A 26,652-nucleotide genomic window follows, 5' to 3' on the forward strand; every position below is an offset into this window, starting at 1 on the left:
AAAAGGAGCAATTATTGGTCGATATTGTCTACATATAAAAACGGACTATTTCATACCATAAAAAATGGTATGAAATCCCTTGGACAAAAAAAGAAAAAAAAAAGAAAAAAGAAAAATGTGCTGACCCTCCCTTGGAATAAAATTAGAAAAGGCATGACCCTCCCCTATTTTTCTCCAGTGGTACCCTTCTTTAAAACACGACTTCTCCCTTAGCTTTTTTATTTTCCCCAGAAAGGTTTTATGGTCACAATTTGTTGTGGCAAGTGGAAAAATGTCCCAGAATATTGCACATTGCACCTGTCTAGTTATATATTATATGAATAGTTTTAATATAAATAATAATAATAATAATTATGGGTAACAATAAAACATATGCGTTACTGTTATTTATTATTACTTAATTAATCTCTGAATCCTGCACTGCCACAACAATAACACGGAGTTTCCAGCAAACAGCTGTATTAGAAACAGGCATCTCTAAGGACAGCAGGGTTCATGAGGACGTGGTCCTTCAAGCGTCCCCGTTGCATAGAAACCATACAGTCGCTTGAATCCAATGCTGATGAGAGCAAGAGCAACCTGGACCTAAAAGACCAGTGAGAAACATTCATTTTAGGCTGAACGATTGTCATGATGATTTGCTTAACTGTGATAGCTTAACTGTGATAGATGAAGATACATCTCACCGGTGGATTACCAGAGTGTGTCGAGTCGCTGCATTTTAATGGCAGTGTGTTATGCTAAACCCATGACGCTAACCAATATTAGCCAGCAGTCCACTTCCAGCTCCAGATTTACAGGTAAAATACTAAAATAGACCACAGGTTAATGGTTTGAACTACATTCCACGATGCGTTGAGTGACGAACGGGTCGAACATTTGCCAAACCCATTCAACGTCAATGTGAGTTAGTTAATCCAGTCCAGTGAAAAGCTAATTTAAAGCGTAATCTCGTAGTAAATAGGAGGCTAAAACTAGCCACTAAACGTTAGCCAACTGACGGATTTCTCTTGGCAAGTTAATCCTTATCAAAGAGAAAGGAAAATGGCCGGAGACCCCAGTAAAATCTCTGAAATGGACCAAGAGAAATATGACGCAGACGAACAAGTGAAGATCATCTGTTTAGGAGACAGTGCTGTTGGTAAATCCAAGTAAGTGCAATCTTAAAGTATAGTTGTTTACACCGTCACAAAGTCAAAACACTTACAATAATCAAAGTATAAACTAGGTCATATTGTATTTTTTGTAATAGGCCTAATAACTGAAGTTTTTATTGTTGTAGAGGGGCAAAATGTGCAATATTTGGACTAAAAGTTTAAAGTATAGAAAAATATATAGGCTACTCAAGTAAAAGTTAAAATGTAATACATTGTAATAGTAGAACATGAGTAAATGTACTGGTGGTAGTTACCTTCCACCCCTGGGTGTATTCTCCTGTGAATGTATGTATTTAGCTTTGTTGAGTGTTGACAACTGCCTTCTGTTTCCCATCTAATAGGTTAATGGAAAGGTTCCTCATGGATGGATAGTATCCTTTCTCTCATTACCAACCACTTGAAAATATTCAAAGTGTTCCCAGCCCACCCATCTGACTACCGTATTTGCCGGACTATAAGCCGCAGCTTTTTTCCCATGCTTTGAACCCTGCAGCTTATACAACGGCTTATATAAAGATTTTTACAGCTAACGGCCAGTTAGTTAGTTTTACAATGGTCTTTAACAAGGATTTATATATAGATTTTTACAGCTAATGGCCACCAGGGGCGCTCTAGCAGGAAGCAGGAAGGACACCTGCGGCTTATAGTCAGGTGCAGCTTATATTATGTAAACATTTGTTATTATAGTCCAGCTTATAGTCCAGCAATTAGGGTACTCTTTATTTTATTTTATTAGAGTATCATTTTGTACCCCTTTTTCTTTCTCCCCAGGAGATAGGCTCCTGCCCTATGGGCCTCATGGCTCAGCAAGGCTTACTACTACTTACTAATTTAGTCGTTATGCCAATTGGTTCCTCCCCACACACATTTCTGTGTTGTCACTGCTGTTGTATCCTACTGACTCACCTGCCAGTGAGGAGCCCCCACCAGGAGGATGTACGCTTCGTCCTACTCCTCCCGCCCAACACTCCCTGCTGACAGGTGCCGCCCCAGCCCATAGGAGTACATGCTAGGGCTGTCACAGTTATGACATTTTACATGACGATTAATTGTCACTCAAATAATTGCAATTAACGATTTAATTGTGTATTTGTCGTTGACAATTACATTTCTGTTTGGCTTTTAGGCTTTGAAGTTGCACATGGCAGATATGACACATAACTTAAATATACAAATAAATTACTGACATATTGACAACTTTATACTTAAAAATGTGACGCGTTGTGAGCTTGTATATCGGCTATTTCCACTACTTATTGAAAGTGTTTGAAACTATATTAACATTTCTCAACATGGAAACGATTATGACGATTATGCAAAATAATTGCGATTACCTCATATAATTGCGATTAGACGATTATGTAATAATTGTGACAGCCCTAGTACATGCAATGACCAATATCACCCTCCCTGCCCGGCTTCCCTCGGGCCAATTATGTCGGCATAGACGCCCGACAAGGCCAGTTCCACCACGGTGGATTCGAACCCACAACCTCCGTGGGGTGACCACTTAACACAGCAGCAGATGGGTGGGCCATGTGCATTTTCAGAGCACGTTTATTTTAATGATCAATCAAATCAATAATACATGGAACTGGTATAAGTATACTTTATGAATGAATTGAAAGCATGAAAGGAATTATTTTCATCCCTTTTTTATGCCATCCCTCATCGGATTATATGACTTTAATATTAACTCTCGGTGCCATGTCCGAAGGTTCATTAGTCTGAATTTGTTAAGAATACTATGCCTAACTCTAACCCTAACCCTAACCTTAATCTCAGTAACCCTAACTAAATTCGGACTAATGAACCTTCGGATTAATGAACCTTCGGATATATGGGCAGTCCCCGAATTCTCAAGGTATTTAAATACATTATTTTATTTTAATGTTATGTTATCAATAAAAACAATTATTTGGGGCCCCACTTTGCAATATCCAGGGGCCTTGTCTTTGGTGGGCTTGAGAATCGCTGTGTTAAACCTAGTATGACCTTAGATTTATACCATTTGTTGGTGCAGTTAGAAAAGTGAATGGATCAACTGTGATGGAAGATAAGAGCCTTAACTCTAATGTAGTCGTCCCCAACAGCTGTCAACATATGCTCTGACCCTCTACAAACACACAGCCACTGTAGGAAACAAGACTGTCATCGTTGGTGGGTATAACTTTGTCATCATACTGTATTATGTAGCTGCCATAATGCATTTACTTTGTGCTCAATATTATTATGATTAAAGTTGTTACAATGTCTGAGAAACCAGAATAAAATAATTGTGCCCCCTTTTTTTTTTTTTACTATCTAGCCCAGTTGTCCTCAATGTTTTCAGGTCAAGGACCCCTTATAGTCAGGGAATTTTAATAAAACCCTGGGAATAAATTCCTTACCAAACAATTTCTTCACCAATGTGTTCGTAAAGGTGTCTAGTAGCATATCTAACAAAGATTGAAATTCAACATCCCTAGCAAAATATTTGACAGCTAGGGTAATTCTGGGTCTCATTCACTAGTACTACACTACACTGTACTATAAGGGAAACAATCACTCCCAGCATGTTCGGGGTCTAACTAGGTGTTTTTAATTATTCTGAATCCATTGCAAGCATTTGTTTTGCATGAAAAACATTCATTGGGCCAAAAACAGACGCAAAAAAACGATGGTTTAGTGATGAGTCATCACTTTTCACAAGGTGTATGGGGTCCATTTTTGGCCCAAGAAATGTTTTTTGTGCAAAACAAATGATGCAATGGATTCAGAATAATTAAAAACACCTAGTTATACCCCTCACATCCCAATTAAAGCATATTTTTGTGAGTGATTCTTTTCCCCCTTATAGTACAGTGTATAGTAAGTGAATGAGACCCAGAATTACCCTGGCTGTCAAACATTTAGCTAGGGATGTTGAATTTCAATCTTTGTTAGATATGTTACTAGACACCTTTACAAACACATTGGTGAAGAAATTGTTTGGTAAGGAATTTATTCCCAGATTTGACAGGTATTCTGCTAATTTTCCCTATTCCCTATTAGGCTACCTGAGAGATAGATAAAGCAGGGACCCCCACTACATATTGTATAAAATTGTGTTTCAAACGAGGCCGTGATTGTATTTCTCCCACAGATTTCTGGGATACCGCTGGCCAGGAGAGGTTTCAGAGCATGCATCCTTCCTACTACCATAAAGCACATGCCTGTATCATGGTAACATACATTCCTAGTTATTTGTTTTACAAATGTAGGCGTTCTGCAGACACTCTTATCCAGAGCAAGGGCCCAAATTGAGGCGATATATGAAGAGACTTCAAGAGAAAGTTCATATGAACGGCCGCTAGTTTAGCTGTTTCCCCAGTGCTGGTGTCAGAAAGGATAATGCTCCATTCAATAGGTTTTTGTTCAGAGTAGAGGAACCCTCCTCTGACATTCTGGCTAGCGCTAAAGACAGTGATTGACAGGTGACAGCGAACACCTGCGACCACTCAAAAGGATTGTGTAGTGGGTGAGGGTGAATTATACTTTGAGGGCTGGATAAATTACATGTTTTGTGTCCTTACAAAGCAGGAGCACAGTAGTAGACAGCCTTCAAATATAGCAGAAAAGACTAGTAATAGACAGAATAGCAGAAAGTTGACAGGTATGATGGAACAGAAAAAGGTGACAAAAAAGCTCCTACAGTACATACGGTATGGTTCCTGATAGAGAACCCAACTCGCATGGTTCTTATTTAAAACAAATGATTCAATATGGATCTTTTTAGAGGCTAGATATAAAGCCTGATTGTGTTCTTTATGGAAGGATTATGGAAAACGAATATGGTTTCATTCTTTGAGATGCATGCAGGTATTTTGGTGGGCGTGGCCCGCCATTGTCTTGTAGGTGCAAACCACTAATGTAGCAGTATTGAGTTTGTGGATTGTATAGTGATACTGGGCTGTCTTCAAAGCAGACATAATCATTTTGTATTTGTTTTCCTAAGGTGTTTGACGTCCAAAGGAAGATCACCTATAAAAACCTGGCTAACTGGTACAAGGAACTGAGAGAGTACAGACCAGAGATACCATGTTGTGTGGTCGCCAACAAAATCGATGGTGAGTAGCTTAGCGATACATCAGTTTGGCCGATATATGGGAAATTATTTTACTTTATTACATCAGTTTCGGCAATTGTGCAGCCAATGTATCTCGCGGTTTAACCTCTTTCAACATGGTGGGCATGTGAACATTTTTTAATGTTTTTTAAAAGCCTAGTGTTTCAGACTGCTACGTGGCCCTCACACCTATGTCGCACCACCGATCCGACCTATTGTATATGCCCATAGGTGGAGATCTCTGTATCTGTCCATGTCCCTTTCCCTTTCATGCCCATATATAGAAATCCCTGATGTCATTAGTGTATGCCCATATACGTATAAGTCCATGCATGCCCCCTTTTGTACCCATAGACTGTATGAAGCTGACTGATTTGTTTGCGCCTTTGTTTGAGAAAAGCAGAGTAAGCATCCGTAGTCTGCTGAAGTGTGACCTTTTCTCCTATTGCGTGAATTGTACTTCTTGAACTGAAGATGTGTTCTTTGTGTTGTTTTTTTCTGGTGTCCTTGCAGCTGATTCCAAGATAACACAGAAGAGCTTCAACTTTGCTAAGAAGCAGGGACTTCCTTTCTACTTTGTGTCAGCTGCTGATGGAACTAATGTAGTTAAGGTGAGAAGAATTCCTCTAGCTCCCACACTCTCACGCTGTCTCTCTCTTACAGTTTTGAGCAGTGTTTGTCTAATGGTCAACCCTAGAAAAACATACGGACATGTTCCCCACCAACTTGCCTCAATCACTCTTTCTCTCATCTTCCATCTTAGTCTCTGTTCTCCAGTTTCATTCCATCTATCACACACCTTTTTCCAGGGGTGGTAAACAGCTGCCTCTGAGAATGCACACAAGGAAAAAAGTACCTTCTGTGTAGCGTTCCATTTCAGAGCATTGAACATAAAATGGTGGAACAAAGCCCTTTCCAAACAAAATTAAAAGAAATAAACGTACTGAATTATACTGGAACTTTTTCCAGTAACCAGAACATTGTTACTTAAAAGTCCTCAGATTAGAAGACGTTTCCAAGCTGTTCCATTGGGTTGCTCCTATGTACTGTACATAAAATAGCATGTTAACACTTTACTTGAAGGTCAGGTCTATAGTGCATTATACTCACATTTATAATGCATTATATTGCACTTATAAGGCTTCATAACACTCATCATACTGTACATGTTTATAATTTTGCAAAATAACTTATAACAAGGTTTATGAAGTATTATACATGCTGGTCATATTGCATCATAAGCTCAGGGGAACACCACATGACATAACTACCATACATAATCAAAGTGTCTTTATCTATATTATTACACTGACAAAGACCATATTAGATACAAACATAATTGACTTTTACTTTCAGGTTGGTCACTTTAATTTAGCCTGAACTCACTACCATGGGGTTGGGGTTAGTGTTGGTTTTGAGGGAATATGTATCCCGTTCTAAACATAATGCAATAATCTGTTTGTGACAACAGATGTTCCGAGACATGATAAAGCGAGCTGTGGACTACAAACAGAATCCCAGTGACTTCATGGATGAGGTGATGCAGGAACTAGAGGTAAGTGTTTTACCTTCCTCCCATTACGAAAATGGCATTCAGACACGGTGCTTTTCATCACACAAGAAGGGGTTTTATTTATCTGTGACTGTAACCGAGTTAATGGTTTGTTTACCGGCAGGATATAATTGCACATCAGTCATGCAGTGTTTGCCTTTATGAGATGCCATAATTTGTATTTGATCTGCTGTTGCCATTTTGCCCACAGTAAATATGATCATATTTTAGTATGATTGTTTTTGTAGGGTGAAGAAGATGTTCGCTTTATGGTAACACGTGGATTAACAAGTCAATGTATTCTTCTCTTCGCTCAGCCGTGAGCAGCATGATAAACCGTTTAGTTTTCGCTCTCTCGTGGAAAATAAATAGAGATGGGGCGTTCGCGAATGAATCAAGTCTTTTGAACGGCTCTTTGAAATGAACAATGGGATCCGGTTCGCAGTAGGGAGCCGTTCCTTTTTCTGAGGAGGGAGAGTAAAGTCTTTACTTAAGTAAACGTATCAATACTGCAATGTAGAAATACTCTGTCACACTTAAAGTACCATAGTAGAAAGGACTCATTATGTAGAATGTCCCATTTCACAAGTTTTCCAATGATTAAAGTATATACGGTTGAAGTGATTTCTAATTATAATAAAAATTGACAAAGTAACTAAAATGAGCCAGTCTTTTGAACGGCTCTTTGAAAGGAACGGATCCCAGAGATCAGGCTCACTTCAAAGAACCACAAATCCCATCTTTAAAAGTAAATGCAGAACATGGCTTTCACAAAGGTTGGGTGGCAGAAATTGTAACGAATTAAATCCTCTGTGCAAAGTAAACTACGGACACATTTTGACTTGAAACGCCACATGTGCGTGTGTGAATTTGACTCGGTGTTGCCTTCTGTGCCCATCTTGTAGAACTTTGAGCTGGAGAAGAAGGAAGAGGACTCAGAGGCAGCCAACGATGAACTGAAGACAGAGAGTCCAGACTTAATTTGAGTATGTGACCCCACTCATCACTGGGTCTGTCATCACATGATGGACATGTTAATCCTCGTCGCCATAGTTGACTGAAGGCTGATAGCGTTAGCTTTTGGCCAAGCCGATGTTGTGCACATAAACTTGGGACTCTCTGTGGTTGACATTATGGATGAACACACTGCGTTTGTGTCATTTCTGATTGGTTTTGACCATTACCTCCCTTTTTACGTGGCTTATCATTTACATTGTTTCACCTCAGCACTCAGGGGTGTCGCACCAAATTCTGGGCCCTGGGTACAAGGATTCACTGCGGGCCCCCCATGTATGTTCTTCATAGAGGGAGGGGGTTTAGATTTGCTATTTTTGAAAAATCTTGAACATTTTTGTCTTTTCAAATCCTTTGATGGTTTAACTCACCTATGTTTCTATGTCAGTGGTGCTCTAACCTTTTCATGTGAAGGACCCCCAAGATGATATGTATTTTGGCCACGGACCCCCATCTGAAAACATTTAGTTCCAGGGACCCCCCAGAAGCTAAATCTGAAGCTTAAAAAATACATATTCAAAGATTTGCACACATTTTCACAACTTTTCAAAAATAGCAGGTCTACAAGCTTGCAGCGCGGCACCCAGTGTCACGCTGTGAGCTTGATATCTACTATTTTTCAATAGCTAAATTATAAAATAATTCTAGTCCCCTCCACCTTGGGCCCTAGTAACTCAGTCCCACATTCCCCCCCCCCCCCCTTGTGACACCCCTGTCAACACTACCAGGCGAGAATGTGAGGTGAACTGGTAATTTTATTTTTTTACTAGTCAAATTTTCCCTCACTGCTTCCTTAATGTTGAAGCTAGCAGCTGAGTTCATCTAGTTATACAATTATAAACTGTGTTAGTCTCTGAAATGTTGCACACAACGTGAAGGGAATCTGTGAATGTGAACTCTCTTCGCTAATTTGTTTTTGGGGATCAGTGTCTTGATCAGTGTCCAGTGGGTGCATTGACACTAGTAAAATACCACACTTGTGGGCTGCTATTGTTGTATTAGCACTATTGTACAGCTCAGCTATGTTTTCTTTTATTAGTGAATGTGACATTTATGTGCGAGTATGTGTGTGTGCATATATAGTATATATACAGTACATCTCCCTTTGTGAACCTGTTCATTGACTTTCTACATTGTGTACAGGCAACATGTCTAATTCATGTTTCATTTAAACATGTTGTGTGTGTATACAAATTAACAAATGAATAAAACTGCACTGGATTGTATGTAAAACCTCAACTGATTTAACCACTGTTAAACAGCATAGACAAGGAGTTGACACGGGTTTTAATTATAAATTTATTACATAATATAACAAACATATATCTCTGTGGTGAAGATATCCCAGGCAATGTCTCAGTCCTTGCCTCTGCAGCCCTCACAAACATCCTTACTCTATTTTTATCATCAGCACTCCACTTCTGGTCTTGGGAAGCCTTGCCTACTAGACCATGACTTCCTGTTGACAATTAAAGGAGTAGTTCACCCCCAAAATGACCTTTTTTCTATTGATTAGTCACACCATAGAGACTTGAGTTCAATAATACTTTTTTGTATTTGTCGCATTCCTAGCACAAAAAAATGTATTATAGTAAAAGTACCCCCATTGATTCTGGATGGGGACCCAAATGCATGGGCCTGGATGGGGACCCAAATACAAGGCCCTGGATGGGGACCCAAATGCATTTGTGTGAGAATCAATGGGGGTAAATATTTACCTAAATTTACCCCAATTGATTTTGAGCCAAATGCATTTGGGTCCCCATCCAGGGCCTTGTATTTGGGTCCCCATCCAGAATCAATGGGGGTAAATTTACTATAATCATTTATTTATTTTTTGTCTGAGGAATGCGACGAATACAACAAAAATAATATATATATATATATTGAAATCAGGGTGTGACTAATCAATAGAAAAAAAGTCATTTTGGGGGGGAACCTACTCCTTTAAGAAGAATTGTTCGTACTATTTTCTTTTGCTGAGCGAAAAGCCCTCAGTGCGCTCTCGTCTTTGTGATTATGCCTGATTTCAAGAGGTGTTGAGAAGGACAAGAGAGAGCATGCAGCAAGACGAGGCTGAGCCAGTGGCAGCGATAGTTCCACCATTCTAAACTTCACAGTGCAAACAAGGAGAAAATTGACAATGAAAGAAAAAAACCCTTTGATGATAAAGAAGTCACTGGTTCCCGGTTGGGTCATCAGAGTTCAGTGTTTTGTTTTTTTATTTTTATTTATGTGTGTGTTTTAAAAACATTACACCACTCCCTCACTATGTAGATTGTGCTTTGTTGATTAGAAAATAAGATGAATACTTTACGGTAAAAACTCAGAGTGAGTGATGCGTCTTGTCAGTCCGCAAGCGTTGTTTTGCATTGGCGGTGAACTTTACTCAATGGTCCTGCTGGATCTCTATTCAACAGTTCTTTTTTTGTCTCTTCTCTCTCTCTCTGAGACAGCACATAGCAACATTTAACTGTGCATGTGTTGGTTATTTTGTGTTTCTGCATGTTTGTGTGCACACCCGCACATGTGTTACCAGTAAGACAAGCTTGTGTAAATCACCTTCACAGTTAAACCAAGCAATTGTGATACCTTGTCTCAAAATGTAAATAGAAATGTTAAATGCAAAGCTCATAAAATCAGGATTCTCAGGTTATATATATATATCTCTCTATATATATTTTTTTCCTTTACAAAACATAAAAATGACTGTATTGTCACCTTAAAAGGTGCTGTACATACAGTGGAGGATCTAACGAATGTCTGTAGTTCTCAAGATTTCCAGGAGATGGCACCATATTATTGAGTCTTAACAGCTCAAGAACGTCGATAACTAAGGTAGTCCTAAAGCAAAAGAACAAAACCCCAAAAATATACAGTTAAAAGTTTAGGATCTTTTTTGGCACATTTCTTTTTTCCCCCTCTGCTCTTGCCCCTTCAAATCAACCTCATGAAGCATATCCCCCAAAACTCAAAAACCGAAGGTCTGAAAAAGGAAAAAGGAGTCGAGCCATAGTGGAGAGGGAGTAGCACAAGGGGGATGGGCGGGATACATCTGGAGACTATGAAATAAACCTGGCAATTCTCAGACGCTGCATCATCACAGCTACAGGATGAGTTGCAGTTGGGTTGATTCTCTTTTGCCATACCCTCCGTTACAATTCCCCAACTCTCTCTTTCTCAAAATGCTCTCTCTCTCTCTCTCTCTCTGTTTAGGGAGGTTAGGGAAGGGTAGTCCATGCATTGAGGGAGAAACAGCTTGGTAGCACATAAAATAGTGTTGTGTCATGATGTCCTATCTCCCTTTCTGCAGCCTAATGACCTATAGCAGGGTTCCCCAATAGGCGGCCCGCGGGCCATTTGCAGCCCGCGGGGGGCTACTGTCTGGCCCACACCAACCCCAGTAATAATGGTGGTATAAGAGCAGCAACAACACTAGTGTATCGTCGTTGTCGGGTGGAAATCTCATATCTCCAAATTTGTACGTTCTTTCGCAAATCATACAAGGCCGTCGCACAAAAGTAGTGAAAACAGCAGATCTACAAGATCGGCTGTTTTCACTAGTTTAAATCATTTTTAAAATGATAAATTCAAAACGAACGGTTTTGGACATACAAGATTTTCACCTGACGACGACGAAAACTGTCGCTGGAGTAGCGGGAACGCCACCGTCGCCCCCTGCAATGTTGTGGCCCTCGACTTGGTACCCTAGACATAATTCGGCCCTTGGGGAAAACTAATTGGGGAACCCTGACCTATAGCATGGTTATGTGCACATTTCTGTACTGTATGTGTGCCTTTACGGTGCATTTGTGTGGCAAAGCCTCTGCTGTGTATCTCTGATGGTAGAACAGTAAGGCTAGATCACTCCCAAGGCATAAACCCTATCAAACTCACTCTTTCGATGTGTGACACACGCACGCACGCACGCACCCACGCACACACACGTTCTCACACATAATATGAAACAAAGGCCCCGTTCGAAATCACATACTAACATACTATTTAGTATGCCAAATTACTTTTTAGTTCATATCCGAAGCTTAGTAGCTACTTAATAGTACATGAGATGCATACAAAGGCCCCGTCCAAAATCGCATTCTAACATTTGCGGCGGTGGCAAGTGTGAGTAGTATCTCTGCACCAGATGGGGTGCTTTCCTGACCTCCGTATTAAGTCCGAAGTGAGAGCCTACTGCTAGTAGATACTAAAAAAAGTAGGCTGAAAATAGCATACTGTGTAGTATGTAGCACGTCAGTATTTGCTTTCGGACACAACCAAACTTGCAGCCATATATGCCAAATTGATGACCCACAGTGACTGATCTACAAGCTCACAACGCATCACCTCCGCCAGATGTTGTGAGCTTGTAAATCAACTATTTGTGGCATTTGACAGCGTTGTATAAATCTCTAAATCATTCCATACACTCCAAGGGTCAGAGGGGAATGAGTGAGCACACAGACAAAGAGTGAAGGGATCACAGATGCACATAATATAGGTTTGGACAAAATGGGTGGCTTTTTATGCTAGCACCTTGTTTTGTGCAAATCATCCCCTAGTTCATAGTTCAGAGTTCAAAGATTCAAGAGTTCATAAAAAGAATAAAATCTGCTCACCTTGTCCACAGGTGGTTAACTATGCATATATGCCAAACATTCATATATATATATCTATATATTTTTTGTTTTTCCAAAAATTTATATGAAATCTATCATATATACATTTGCTTGTGATTAATATAAAAAAGCAAATATTTGTTGTTTCTTCATATTTACATGTGTTAAGTACTTATCGAATGGACAATATGTATATATATACTGTGTATATATATACATATATATGTTTTGTTTTTTTCTGCTGTTTGATTAATGTTCACTCTAAAATTCAAATGAGTGAAAGATAAAAGTATCACGTTCCACAAGCTACAAAAATCTACCCACAGTGTAGGAGGGTAACAAATCAACCATCAAAAAAAGAAAAGAACCAAATAAGAAGGGAAAAAAGTACAGCAAACACCAAAAAAATAAATAAATAAAAAATGCCCAAATGAGTACATAACACTGGTGTTCAAAGTAAAATTAAGTAAGTGAGGTCAACACAGTGAGGCAGTGAGTGCTATTCCTACAACCCAGATCCCAGACACCACATCAACAGTTACTGTATTGCGTGCTTTTCCAAAACCACTTACAGAAGGATTTCACAGAGAGCTAATAGTGAAATTGTATGTGAGTCCTCGCAAGCACTTGCGCTTGACGTGAAGGTTGGATGCTGTAAAAGAATAGTTTTTTTCTTTTCTGTATTATTGGCGTCTACCTGGCCTTACAGAGAATTAAAAAGAGCTAAGCATCAAATGCTTTGCTGTTGCATGAATAAAACTCACTGATTCTCACTGTCAGCAGGGGCTACTCGAGCAATACAATTGTAGATTGTGTATTGTTAAGACCTTACAGAGGAGACCCCATCCCCAGAGCCTGTTGAATTGCAGATGCACTTCTACAATGCCACAGCTTCAGAAAGGCACAGGCTGTTAGCTCCTTTAAACCCTGTTTGAGGTCTTTTATTTCGTAGAATACAATATGGAAAAAGGCTTCAAATTCTAAGCAACGTGAAGGTTTTTCTTTGAAAAGGTTGACTATATATTTTGTTTTGGCTGGGTTCACATTTATAATTTTCATCGGTGAAACATTATTATATATTTTTTCATCCCAGTAAAAATGTGTAAATGGTACCATCGGTTGTCTCTTTGTTATCAGTGCTAAGAGACACATTTTGTCCTGCCCCCCTTGTCTTCACTATACCAGACTTACCCAGTCTGGTCTGAGACGGCATGATAAATAGTTGCAGGGATGGAAATTTCGCCCCCGGCCTTTTATCAGACTGAGGTCGCACAGCGGGAAACTGGGCCCACTAGTCTGAATTTTGAACGGAGTCTAACAGCAAAGGTAGTAAAATAGCAGCCGAAATGCTCTCTCGCCGTGCCCCAAATCCTTATGGGTTCCATCCCTGAGCGGTAAACAAATAGGCTTAAGGTGGAGAGCCTTCATTATCCATTTACTGTAACTTCCCCACTGTGTTGAGGTTGTAGAGGATGAAATGAAGTTAAGGGAGAGAAGGGGGGCGGGGAGGGGTGGTGGTGGTGGTGGTGGTGGGGAGGGGGGGGGCGTTTCTGAGATCTGTAGCCGAGGCAAGAGGGATGGTCACCAACTGGGGTCCCGGCCTCACATTGTGGGATGCCCTTTAAGTACGAAGGAAGACCGTAAGAACATTTTGGAAAAAAACAAACAAACATACGACAGACTCTCTTTCCGAGACATGATGCAACTGGTCATGCTACTGTTCGGGAAAGGGTGACTGGTAAGGAAAAGTTCATTAACAGTTGATCTTGTATATATTTATATATAATACCGTGTATTGTTTTTAGTAAAGTTGTATACCTATGACAAAAAAAAACAATTTTCATATATCTATATACTTTTTTCTGTCAAATATATATATGTATATAATTGGTAGAAATGAGTAAATTATTGATGGAATAAATGTAAAGTTTTCTCTCTCCTGTCTATATTAGAAACAGAAGACAGGCGTAGGTTTATTTATTACATTTTTCCTTCTTTGCGACATTGTGTCTTTTCTTCTGAAAGCTATTTTGATACATACATTTATATTATATTATATCATATCTATCTAGAATATTTCCCTTTGGAAAACCAAAAAAATCAAATTGATTATGAAAAAAGCCACTAGTGTTGGTTGAACATTCTCCAAATATAATAAGATAGCACAGTCTGTCCGTTGGTGGGGTTCAAGGTGGAGGAGGGAAGGAGAGCTTTTCTCCTGTGGTCTTATAAGTTTGCGGCTCTCCACCTTTTGGGGATGGAGGAGGGGGGTGGGGTGGCAGGAGGGGCACTCAAATGGCCCCCTCCACCCCACCCCCCACCCATTTAAAAACAACAGCAGGTGCAAAGGGGACAACCTGCTGGAGCTGTTTCAGCACTAAAGTCCGTAGTCCTGTGTTCACCGTTGATGATCTGTGTAGAAAGATTTTGAGAAGGCAACTGAACTCTCTGTTTGGGAGGAGACAACTCCTCCCCCCTCCTCCTTTTATTGGAACCGTGGAAGGCTTCGGAGGCCCACGAGATGGGAAGGACAGAGGTAGAAAGGAGGTGAGGCTCAGTGGGAGAATTTGTGAATGTCATTGGCGGGGGCAAGGGCAAGCGACGGAAACGTTCGCAAATCAAATGGGATCGAGGCTCATGCAATTCTCCTCCGCAAGGAAAGACCAACACCTTGTCCAAAGGCCTGATCTGATTGGCTGCAGGCAATAATGAGGACAGACACTGAAGGTGAGGGGAGGTAATGTATTGATTCCTCTCAGAATTCAGTGTGTGGGCCATTGTAATGTGGAATGAGGAGGTTCAGCCAAGACCAAAGGAAAACGTATGCAATGCCAGGGCATTAACATACAGCCAGTGTAATAAAGGAGCCATGTATGTCTTCGCCCTTCCCCTTCTGATCAACACCCCCTCTCGCTCCCTTGTTTCTTCATGCCCCTCTCCCTCTTGTCCTTCTCCCTTGCATCTCAGGGCAGGCGTCAGCTCTCCAGCAGCAGTTTGAGTGCTCGTTCAATGTTCATGCGGTGTCCAACGCGTGTTACCCCCAGTTCCGCAAATTCGTCCTTGGTCAGGGCTGGGAGGTGGGAGCCTTCGATCTCGTGCTCCTGGAAGCCAGCCCTGTGCTCTCCCAGGTTGATGCTCTCCAGCCAGTCGCCAACGTCGTACTTGTTCCACAGGTGGAGGGGCTTCTGGTGGAAGGGCCTGAGGGCCAGCAGAGGCGACCCCATCCCAGGGGAGTGCGAGGGGGACGGCGACGGAGACCGAGAACGTGCGCTGGAGCTCCTCATGACGAAGCGAACCTCTTTGGGCTCATGGGGCAGGCTGAGGCTGGAGGACTTGAGGATAGTGTGGGGTGGCGTGGTGGGGGAGGTTGGCAGGGCGAAGCCTGGGAGTCGTCCGAGGGGGTCACCCCGGTCAGGGGAGCCTGGACTGGGCGTGCGGCGGGTGACAGGGTAGCGGCTGCCTGGGCGGATGGTGAAGGTGGTGCCATAACTTCTCTGTGAAATGGTGTGGAGCTCTCCTAGGCTGCTGAAAAGTCTGTCGGGAAAACAAAAGAAGAGAAGCAGAAGGAGCGTTTGAGGAAAGCAGGCAGGCAGAGGAAAAGAAAGGCCAATAACGTGAAGTGAAAGCGAGTAAATTGTGAAGTCAGAAGGAGAGATGGCAGAGAAAGAAAAGAAAGGAGAAAGTTATTAGCATGTAATATAACTCATACAGTTTCTTATGCAAACTGCTGTGATGTCTTCAATCATAGTATGCTGGCCAAAGGTTAGTGACTGTTAGAAAGACCACGCTATTCTCAATCTCACAGCAACAAAGAAGCAAGCTTTGTTAGGAGGTTGGAACATTACAATGCAAAGGTCAGGCTTTGACTTGGATATTCTCAACACAAATAAAGCTTGAATCTGGGACTTTCCTCACAATCCATAATGGACCATGGAGTAATGTTACACAATGCTGAACTGTATCTTTATCACATACACATATTGACATATTTGAACGCGTATGACAAGCGAGGAACTCCGGTAGTGTCTTATCTGCTTGCTATAGCAGATGCAAGTAAAAGACCAGCTCCAACATCTACTTCAAGGTCTACATAAAATAAAAAAAAGTACTGATAAATGAGCTATTAACATGTGATAATAGCTGGTATATCTGATTGGAAAATAGACTTGCGTACTTGCCAATACCAGCATTTTAGGCACTATCAGAGGCATTTTCGATACTGGTATCGTAACAAATCCACTATATTCTAGGGTCTACTTACTTCAAGATGAAACTCCTTTTGGAATATACATATAGCTTTGAGTTTAACCAATGGCCATTTAAAACTCCATAGACAATAGGAACTGGGCCATAACAACCAAAGGTGGAAGTTCATCTACTTCTTGCCTTAACTATTATTTCCTCAGTGAATCACTTTGACATTTGCTTATTTTCCTATTCCGTTTTGACCGCTAAGAATTATGGGACCACATTTTTAGTGCTGTGCACTGCACCTTCAGATGGTGCAAACCTGAAAAGACAGCTGTGTCACACATTTTAGCAATAAACAACTCCTGTGTTTAGAACACACGCACAAGCACAGATGGCCACACTCCATGCACACATAAGACAATATTGACACTATCTAAATGGCTAAGAAGAATGCTACGATAAACTGGGCATGCAGGGGGGTTGGAGTTTAAACATACCTTGTCATTCTATAAGGAAAATGACACAGATATGTCTTTCCATGAGAGAGAACAGACAGTAACAGCTCTGACATTTGTCATGTCTTAGCACTGCAGTGCAAGTACTGCTGGTAATTCAAAGTTCAACGCATATCACACAATGATGCTGGTTAAATTACTGTCAACCTGCTCTGGAATATAGCTAACGTACTGTATGTCACGGAGACCTTCACTTATATTAACCACATTCACATGGTGGCCATTATGCTGTCATGTTATACTCTCGTGCTGAATATGGCCCATTGTCCACATCTGCAATGATTCTGACCAGTTCCAACTGACCTTTCTGCAGCATGAAGAGTGGCAGACCAACAGTCATACAAAGGCCATTGTAGACACTACACTGGGAATTTGATATAGCAACACGTGCTCCTGTTACTTTCACAAGGACGAAACATAATAGTACAGTACATACTGTGTATACATATCCCCTTACATCATCTGACACTGTAGTGAAAATGACAGGAGCATGAATTGGTGCAGAAGGCCATAGATGGCCAATAAGCCAATAGTCTACTATATGTTCTGATGGATAAATAGAGGGGTCAGCGTGGAGGAGAGGATGAATTAGAGGAGTGCAATGATAGCAGTGTCTGGCTGGGTGCAGGCAGGGAAGAGGAAGGGAGAAGGAATACAGATGCAGTAGCTGCAAATTGCAACACTAGATCTTTTTTAATCTGATGAATCTAGGGTTGCAGTACCTCCCATAGGGATTCAATGCATCAAAATGTTTTTTTTTCTTCTTCTTTTTTTGCCATCTGATTGTATTAAACAACGTCAAACTCACTAATATTGCGGCTCCATGGAAAGCTTGAATTATCATCTTTCAATCTGCAAAGTGTTTGTTTCAGAAAAATCCACCGTACTCATGTTATGAGCTACTTTCTGTCAAGAAATTCAGTTCAGGTGGTAATATTTTTTAAGTGTTGGAGTTTGTAAGCGCTCGTGGGAAATCACTCAACGGTCCAGTGTACCATGCTGGTTCTGAATGTCACATAATGCAGGAGGCAGCAGGACATGGCGTTATAGAAGATAAGCGCTTCTGAAGTTCAACACTTAGAAAAAAAATCATGTCTGCTTGGATTTCTTGACAGAAAGTAACTCATAACATGTCTATGGTGGATTTTTCTGAAACAAACACTTTGCAGATAGAAAGAGGATTATTCAAGCTTTCCATAGATATTAGTGAGTTTGACGTGGTTTAATACAATCAGATAGCACGAAAACTTTTTGATGCATTGAATCCCTGTGGGAGGTATTGCAAGTACCCTAGATTCAGAATCAGATTTAAAAAAGAAAAAATCTAGTGTTGCAAGTTGCGGCTACAGATGCAGTAGGTTTTTGTACAGTTGTCTAAGCCATATTCATCATTCATGCACGTATATGTGAGTGAGTGCGCGTGTGACGTGTGCATGTGTCACAGGTGATGTGTCCTTGGGAAAAGCGAAGTGGCTAGGCAGGGCGAAGGCTTGGTGAGGAGCCGGGCGTATACAGTATGTGTGAGATGAGCTCCATGCGCACTTACACAGTTGTCCCGCCCTCCTGGGCGCACAGTCAGTTCTAGACCAATCAGATCAGAGCAGCAGGGCGGAGCATGCAAGGTGGGCAGAGACACAGAGAGAGGGGGAGAGAGAGAGAGAGAGAGAGAGAGAGAGAGAGAGAGAGAGCAATGGGAGAGAATGTTAGCATCACTCCATGAAACGCAGCCTGCCAGCCATACTTGCGATCTGCCTCAGTCAACTCTGCTATCCATGTCGTGCGTATGGTGTGTGTGTGTGTGTGTGTGTGTGTGTGTGTGTGTGTGTGTGTGTGTGTGTGTGTGTGTGGTGTGTGTGCGCGTGCGTGCATGTGTGTGTGCATTTGCGCCATACATGCATGTGAAGGAATGAATGTGTACTGTATGTGTGTGATTGTACATGCACGCGAGTGTGTGTGTGTGTGTGTGTGTGTGTGTGTGTGTGTGTGTGTGTGTCAGCATGTACAGTATTGTCTGGCATGTCATGTCAGTGATAGCAGAGCAGACTGCAGCACTGCCAGTTCTGACCAGCAGGCAGCATGAGAGAGAAATGAGCACACTGGTCACATATCAGACACTTCGCCAAACAATGAACAAACACGCACGCACGCACGCACGCACGCACGCACGCACGCACGCACGCACGCACACACACACACACACACACACACACACACACACACACACACACACACACACACACACACACACACACACACACACACACACACACAATAATAATATGAAAACGAAACAAAAATGCGGTGGCTAATGTTCCCTGGCGTTTGTGGATGGTTTGTCTTCGGGTGAAATGTTTACATTTCAGTACAGTTCCAATAGGTTTGAATAGAATACATCACATCAGATTGTGATATTAACATACAGTATATCAAGAGAACCGAGTATATGGGGTCAATTTCTTATTCTATAATGCCAAAAGAAGAAGGGAATAAACAGCCAGGGACCATTGCTATCCTTAACACACAAAAACCAAAAACCAAAAATAACCAAATGAAAGAAACTTGAGCAAATGAAAAGGACAGAGCAAATAAATAAATAAACAAAATAAGAACCACACGGTTCTGAATGGGATAAAGCTATGATACATACAGTACAGTAGCACATAATATTATGGATATGAAAAGGGAATACAATACAGTAGCATGATGCTAATGCGGTGGAGGTTCAATGGGAAAGAGGGTGGCTGGAGGGATGGATGTATGTATGGATGGAGGGAGGGAGGGAGGGAGGGAGGGAGGGGTGGAGTAAAATAAATGATCAAATAATCACAGTTCAGAGTGCTGGGATGCTTCTGCTGTGTGCAAGATGCTTGCGTGGGTGAGCAGATAGAGGGAGAGGGAGAGAGAATATGGTTTGCATAGTTGTAACTTTCACTCCATTTTGATTGTGATTTAGTTGAAGGCAATTGCTGGTTGGGATATGGGATGGCACGATGACTTTCCAGGGGGCCGCACTCCATTCCGACATGCTGACATTCCGACATTGACTTCTAATTGTCTGAGTGGTGGCACTTCCATAGTGTCTGAATGGAGGGATATCGGAATGGCAGCATGTTGGAATTCCACCCGACATTCCAGTGTCTAAGGTCAGTGTGAGTGATTTTTTACTTAAGTAAAAGTATCAATACTGCAAGTAAAAGTCTGGAATTCTAAATTTACATGAATAAAAGTACAAAAGTATTGGTATCAAAATGCACTTAAAGTACCAAAAGTAAACGTACTCATTATGCAGAAACATCTCATTTCAGATCTACAAGCAGAATCCACAATGCAACGCATTGTGAGCTCTATTTTCGTCTATTTTCAAATAGCCGGACATGTACAGTATAGGGCTGAAGTGGTCAATGTATGTTTTGTAATCCAAATCTACAAAGTAATTAGAAACTGAATTTCTCAAATGTAATGCAGTGGAGTCAAAGTGCAATGTTTGGATCTGAGAGTAGAAGTAAAAGTATTGGAAACTGGAAATACTCAAGTAAAGTACAAATACCTCAAAATTGCACTTACCGGTAAATACAGTTATTAAGTAAATGTACTTAGTTCGTTGCATGGGACCAATCAGAACACTATGCTATATCAGAGGATGGGGTGATGTCAGAGATGGTACTGGCATTCCTCTATGGCATGCCATTATATGGTATCAAGCCCTACTATTTATGTTCATTTGTTTATATATTCAATAATAACATCTAATCACTTAAACCCTATAGACCGGGGTCACCCAGGGCTCTACACTTGGTCCTCTCATTTTTACCCTCTACGCCAAATCTCCTCACTGAATAAAATAGCTGCTCTACAATCTCACGTTGTGAGCTTGTAGAGCAGCTGTTTTCGCAAAATGTTCGGCCCCAGTAACAGTCGCCAACAAGGACGCTAGGGTTCATGTGGTCACTAACAAAACAAACGCATTACCATTATTTACTGTGAAAATCAGCTATGAATATTTCGTATCAATAAATGTTCGACTTGGTACAATGCAAAGGACAATGTAAAGCTGTCAAACATGCTTACAAACCTTTTACAATGCATTGCATATAATGGAATAACTGATGACTTTGGGTGGAGTCTTGTTCCTTAAACTCAATGAAATGCCACAATGGTTTGACGTAGTGTATAACCAAGCATGGTAGCAGCTGTGTGTAGGTGTCAATGTGTGTGCACGTGTGCAATGGTCAGCTGTCGCAGGCCACAGCATAGAAGTATAATGAATTGGCCCTCTACAGGCAGAGACACAGTCAGGAGGATAGAACCTGTATAGCAGGGTTCCCCATTTGCCATTTGCTGCCCGCGGCGGGCTACTGTCTGGCCCCCACCAACCCCAGTAATAATGGTGGTATAAGAGCAGCAACAACACTAGTATATCGTCATTTAGTCAGGGAATTTTAATAAAACCCTGGGAATAAATTCCTTACCAAACAATTTCTTCACCAATGTGTTCGTAAGGGTGTAGTAACATATCCAACAAAGATTGAAATTCAACATCCCTAGCAAAATATTTGACAGCTTGGGTAATTCTGGGTCTCATTCACTTAACTCATTTAGTGCCACCCCTTTCACCACTAGAGGGCGCCCAGTGGCCAGAGAAAATCCCATAGAGATATGCTGGTATATGCAGAAGCCCTGCAGCCATGACTTGCCTGAACACTTTCCTTTGTGCATGACTGCATGTACAGGAAGAGGATGAAGTTAGCTTGAAGTTAGCTATTGGCTACCAAGCATTTTAGAAGCCTTATTTTCGTCAACTTAGCCATGATTAAACCTTGCACACCTCATGCATGGGAAAAAAACAGAGAAGAATGAGCTCTGAAAAATCCAATGCAATCCAGAGTGGATTTGTGCAGTTTGTTCACAGCTTTCAAACAAAAAAATCCGATTGGAAATCCGTTCAGGCATTCTTGAGATAATCGCCCTTATGTTTTACATGTAATGTAAACAAAAATGGCTGCCCTGTATGTTAGATGGGGTTGTATGGGGGTGGAACATGCAAAATCGCGATTGAAATCATGTTCACCAGATTTGATGGGGTCCAAAAAAAAAAAAAAAAAATTCAAAAAAATTTTTTTTTTTTTTTTTTTATCCCGAACTTGTTCGGGATAGGCACCCTGTGATACGATCATATATCCCGAACTAATTCGGGATAGGCACTCAATGAGTTAATACAGTATACACTGTACTATAAGGGAAAAAAATCACTCCCAAAAATATGCTTTAAGTAGCATGTTAGGGGGTCTGAATCCATTGCAAGCATTTGTTTTGCACGAAAAACATTCATTGGGCCAAAATCAGACGCAAAAAAACGATGGTTTAGTGATGAGTCATCACTTTTCACAAGGTGTATGGGGTCCATTTTTGGCCCAAGGAATGTTTTTCGTGCAAAACAAATGCTTGCAATGGATTCAGAATAATTAAAAACACCTAGTTAGACCCCTCAAATCCCACTTAAAGCATATTTTTGGGAGTGATTTTTTCCCTATAGTAAGTGAATGAGACCCAGAATTACCCTAGCTGTCAAATATTTTGCTAGGGATGTTGAATTTCAATCTTTGTTAGATATGTTACTAGACACCTTTACGAACACATTGGTGAAGAAATTGTTTAGTAAGGAATTTATTCCCAGATTTGACAGGTATTCTGCTAATTTTCCCTGACTAATTGTTGGGTGGAAACCTCAAAATTGTAATATTCCAAATGCTCCAGATATTATTTTCATTCACGAAACAGGTAAATCAGTTGTCATCTTTGAAATAGGTTGTTCTTTTGATCTGTATATGGAAACTTGCTTCATATCCAAACTTATGAAACATCAGCCCTTGGTAGAGCGCATCAAAATGTATCTCAAAATGTGTACGTTCTTTCACAAAGTAAAGCCATACGAGGCTGTCGCACAAAAGTAGTGAAAACAGCAGATCTACAAGCACACAACGCCTCGCACCGCGAGGCGTTGTGTGCTTGTAGATCGGCTGTTTTCACTATAAATCGTTTTAAAATGATAAATGCAAAACGAAAAGTTTTGGACATACAAGATTTTCACCCGACAACGACAATATCTGAACTGTCTCTGGAGTAGCGGGAACACCGCCGTCGCCACCTGCAATGTTGTGGCCCTTGGCTTGTTACCCTAGACATGATTCAGCCCTTGGGGAAAACTAATCGAGGAACCCTGCTGTATAGTCTCTGATCCTGGACAAGACAAGATAGTTGCAGAGGTAACATCTTTAGAATCTTTTAATATCGCTCTCATCTGCTCTCAGTGAAGTTAATTGGTGAGGTGAAAGAAGATTTCCGGGTGAGAGCCAATTTGCTTCCACCTCATCTAGCATTTTCAGCATGAATAACAGTAAAAGATGAAAAGGAAACAGCAGAAGAGCATGGAAACTGTGCAAAACAAAGTGAGATGCTTTTCCTATTAGAGATCCTTTTGAAATCACATTCTGATAATGAACACTCATTTCACAATTCGTTCATCAACCTTGTAGAGCATCACAGTTGAAGCCCCACCCCGTCTTCACTCTGGTGTCGGAAGCGTTTTCCCCATTCATTTCTTCCATAGACATTATCAAAGTATTTATTTAACGTCTTTTAAGCCTCTGACAAAGCCACCCTGGCTTGTGAGGATAATATTATTATTATTATTATTGAATGCAACGATTAATTAGAAAGCTGAAAAAAGGGCAGGGTACAAGACTGTGTACATCATTATTTTCAAAATTGCGGAAACTACACTCCCAGAATTCATTGCGATTGACACTTCGTTTCCTGAAATATATCCCTTAAATCACGCTCAGTTTAGTTATCCAGGCCAGCATATGGCCTGACATGTAGTGATTTTCATCTCTGTGGACGCTCTTATCGTCATCTTTAACATGCATTAACGTGCATCATATTTGTAAAAGAAAGACACTCGCTCTGAGTCGCTCACGGATTTCTGCTGAAGTGCAATAATCGGCCAGAAAGACAGGGGGCAATAAGCTACTTCCGCGGTAACCGCAAGATATATGAAAGAAGAAGAAGCTTGACCAATCACAGACGTCGATTTCACCGGATGTACATTTTTAGCAGTATGGGTAATGCAGTTCTTCTCCGTGCGATCTTGATTAAAACATGTTTTTACTAAAACTGAGTGATTGCATACATACTCTGGGGTTCTACAGGAGCATATAGAAACCATTTTACAACCACAAGCCTACTGGTAAGTGTTCATCGAATTGTTACGATTGTATGGCTGATAATGAAATCCCCTTTGGGGTAAATGAATGGGCAGTTTACTTCCGACACCTCACTGCGATGCTCTATTCTCTACAAATTTTACCCCTAATGTAGTCTCTCAAGAACAGACTATCTGCGCAGAAGGAACAAAACAGAGAGGGCGCTGTTTTTCCCTTTTATTTGACGATGGCTAGCCAGAATGATTGCCCCTAATGGGGAAATAAACTGAGCTACTATTACATAACAGCACAGAAGAGAGAGAGAGAGAGAGAAAAAAAAACTGTTGAACATGAAAAGGTTCTATATGGGCCCTCAAAAGTTGACATTTAGTTCTATAACTGGTTCTTTATGATAAAAAAGAAAACAAGTTCCATATAATGTAGATCCTTTAGGGGGGCTAAGGTGAGTTATGGAAGCTTTTTTTCATTCCATAGATACCATAGATAATCTATTTGGGTAGGAGAGTATGTTTGGTAAAACGACAACATCCTTAAAAAGGCGATTGTATTTAAAACAGTTGTAGAAATGCAAGCAAATGTGCCCAAGTACTTACATGAGGCACGGTGCTTGAGTTTCTTCTAATTAAATAATAACCACAAATAACTGTTTGACAGACACTGTCTAACGTTTTAAAAATGTCGGATAATATGCAAAACACCAAATGATTATCATTTTTGGAGAAAGCACTACACCAAATACTTACATCCAAGAACACTGCTCACATCAGAAGATGGAAATTTCATTTTAGAAATGATTGAAACTAGTGAAAATAGCCGATCTACAAGCACACAACGCCGAGGCGGTGTGTATCTGCTATTTCCACTAGTTTTGCGCCATAGTCTTGTGTGATGAAACAGGGGCTTACTTTACGAAACAACATACAAATTTGAAACTTGGAGATATGAGGTTTCTGCCCGACAGTGACGATATATACATATATACAGTATATATTTTTTTAATTGGTTTTCACAGTATTTTGTTGGTACATTTAGGTGGGAGTTAACAGTTCACTAGGTTCATCCAGGTTATATGGGAATGTTGGCTACACGCTCAGCCCATCAGATGGTATATGACAGGAGCATGATTGCTGACATGGCACACCACTACTACATAGTTTTAGTCCCGTTCAAATATTTTGGCAAATACATCCTTACATCTTTGTGGAGCCGTTATCGCTTATGACATTGGCAGGATGGGAGATAAGAGATAAGGTGGAAACAACATACTGTAGTTGTTATCCTTATCGGCTTTGTGTCAGTGATGAGTGCGGAGAGCGGCTGAGGCTGATATAAGGATGCACTGTGTACTATTTGAACAAGGGTACGGGGGTTACTTAGAACAAGGAGAGTTGCTACTTGCTAGGGTAAGACGGGGTGTGTGTGGGAGGAGGTAGCTAGCAGGTTAGAACCCAACGGTGAGACAGTGTGTGTGAGAGAGATGAGAAGAGACTTTCAGGAATAGATTAACGAAGTTTGACGTTATTTACACATCCTACCTGGTTCAAGTTTTTTTCTCCCCCATTCTGAATTCCCATAGACTTTTTTCATATCGCGTCATTTAAGAACTGTGTTCCAAACATAAAGAAATGATCTCAGCGATTTGATTCATACGGATATGAAGAATCAACTGATGGTGAGAAAACGCTAATGTTACTGTTGCCGAATTAATCACATTTTCACCAGAAACAGACTGTATCAAATATGAGTGTCTGACTATCATAAACGATACAGAGACACCTCCCCGACAATATCGCAGAGACAGTTTGTTTATTTTTGGACCACAATACAGTACTTATATGAGATGATTTTAAGATGACCCAGTGTTATTCTGCATAGAGAAATCACTTCCGTGAACCGGGGGATGAGCGAGTGACGTCATGACTTCGTTACTCTACTGTGCTACATTGTTTGCACCAATTATGACTCGATTCTCAAAAAGTGCACTCGCACACATACATGGTTACACATACATGGTTACACATACACAGTGGTGGAAAGTAACCAAGTACATTTACTCAAGTACTGTAATTCAATTTTGAGGTATTTGTACTTACTCGAGTATTTCCAATTTCTAATACTTTTACTCCACTACATCTTGGATTCAAATAATGTACATTTACTCAACTACAATTATTTGAAAACTTTAGTTAGTAGTTACATTGTAGATTGATTACCGATTTCACCTTATAAAAAGCACTTCCGGTCTGGGACTAAGAGGTCCTCAACATCCGCGTCCGGTTTTCACTTGTTTACAG

General features: G+C 40.8%; 2 protein-coding genes across 6 annotated transcripts in view; one reads left to right on the forward strand and one right to left on the reverse strand.

Annotated features, from left to right (window-relative positions):
- Positions 1–999: 999 nt before the first annotated feature.
- rabl2 (RAB, member of RAS oncogene family-like 2) lies at positions 1,000–8,068 on the forward strand. Its single transcript, XM_080736340.1, has 8 exons — positions 1,000–1,151; positions 1,499–1,528; positions 3,238–3,317; positions 4,282–4,361; positions 5,134–5,245; positions 5,758–5,855; positions 6,716–6,799; positions 7,702–8,068. The coding sequence occupies exons 1-8, from the start codon at positions 1,045–1,047 to the stop codon at positions 7,780–7,782; spliced, it is 672 nt and encodes a 223-aa protein (XP_080592466.1). The 5' UTR covers positions 1,000–1,044; the 3' UTR covers positions 7,783–8,068.
- Positions 8,069–9,621: 1,553 nt separating this feature from the next.
- shank3a (SH3 and multiple ankyrin repeat domains 3a) overlaps positions 9,622–26,652 on the reverse strand; it is a 453,580-nt gene continuing 436,549 nt past the window's right edge. For 3 of the 5 annotated variants that reach the window (XM_080737438.1, XM_080737439.1, XM_080737437.1), the window contains exons 27-28: positions 18,682–18,716; positions 15,809–15,963 (exon numbers count right to left, since the gene is read on the reverse strand). In XM_080737438.1, the coding sequence (XP_080593564.1) occupies positions 15,947–15,963; positions 18,682–18,716 (52 nt within the window). In that variant the 3' untranslated portion in view covers positions 15,809–15,946. Of the gene's footprint in view, positions 15,964–18,681; positions 18,717–26,652 lie in introns of all 5 variants that reach the window. The other 2 variants (XR_013962530.1, XM_080737440.1) reach the window with 2 other exon arrangements.

The sequence above is a fragment of the Nannobrachium achirus genome (assembly GCF_963921795.1).
Source record: "Nannobrachium achirus genome assembly, chromosome: 11".
NCBI lineage: Eukaryota > Metazoa > Chordata > Actinopteri > Myctophiformes > Myctophidae > Nannobrachium > Nannobrachium achirus.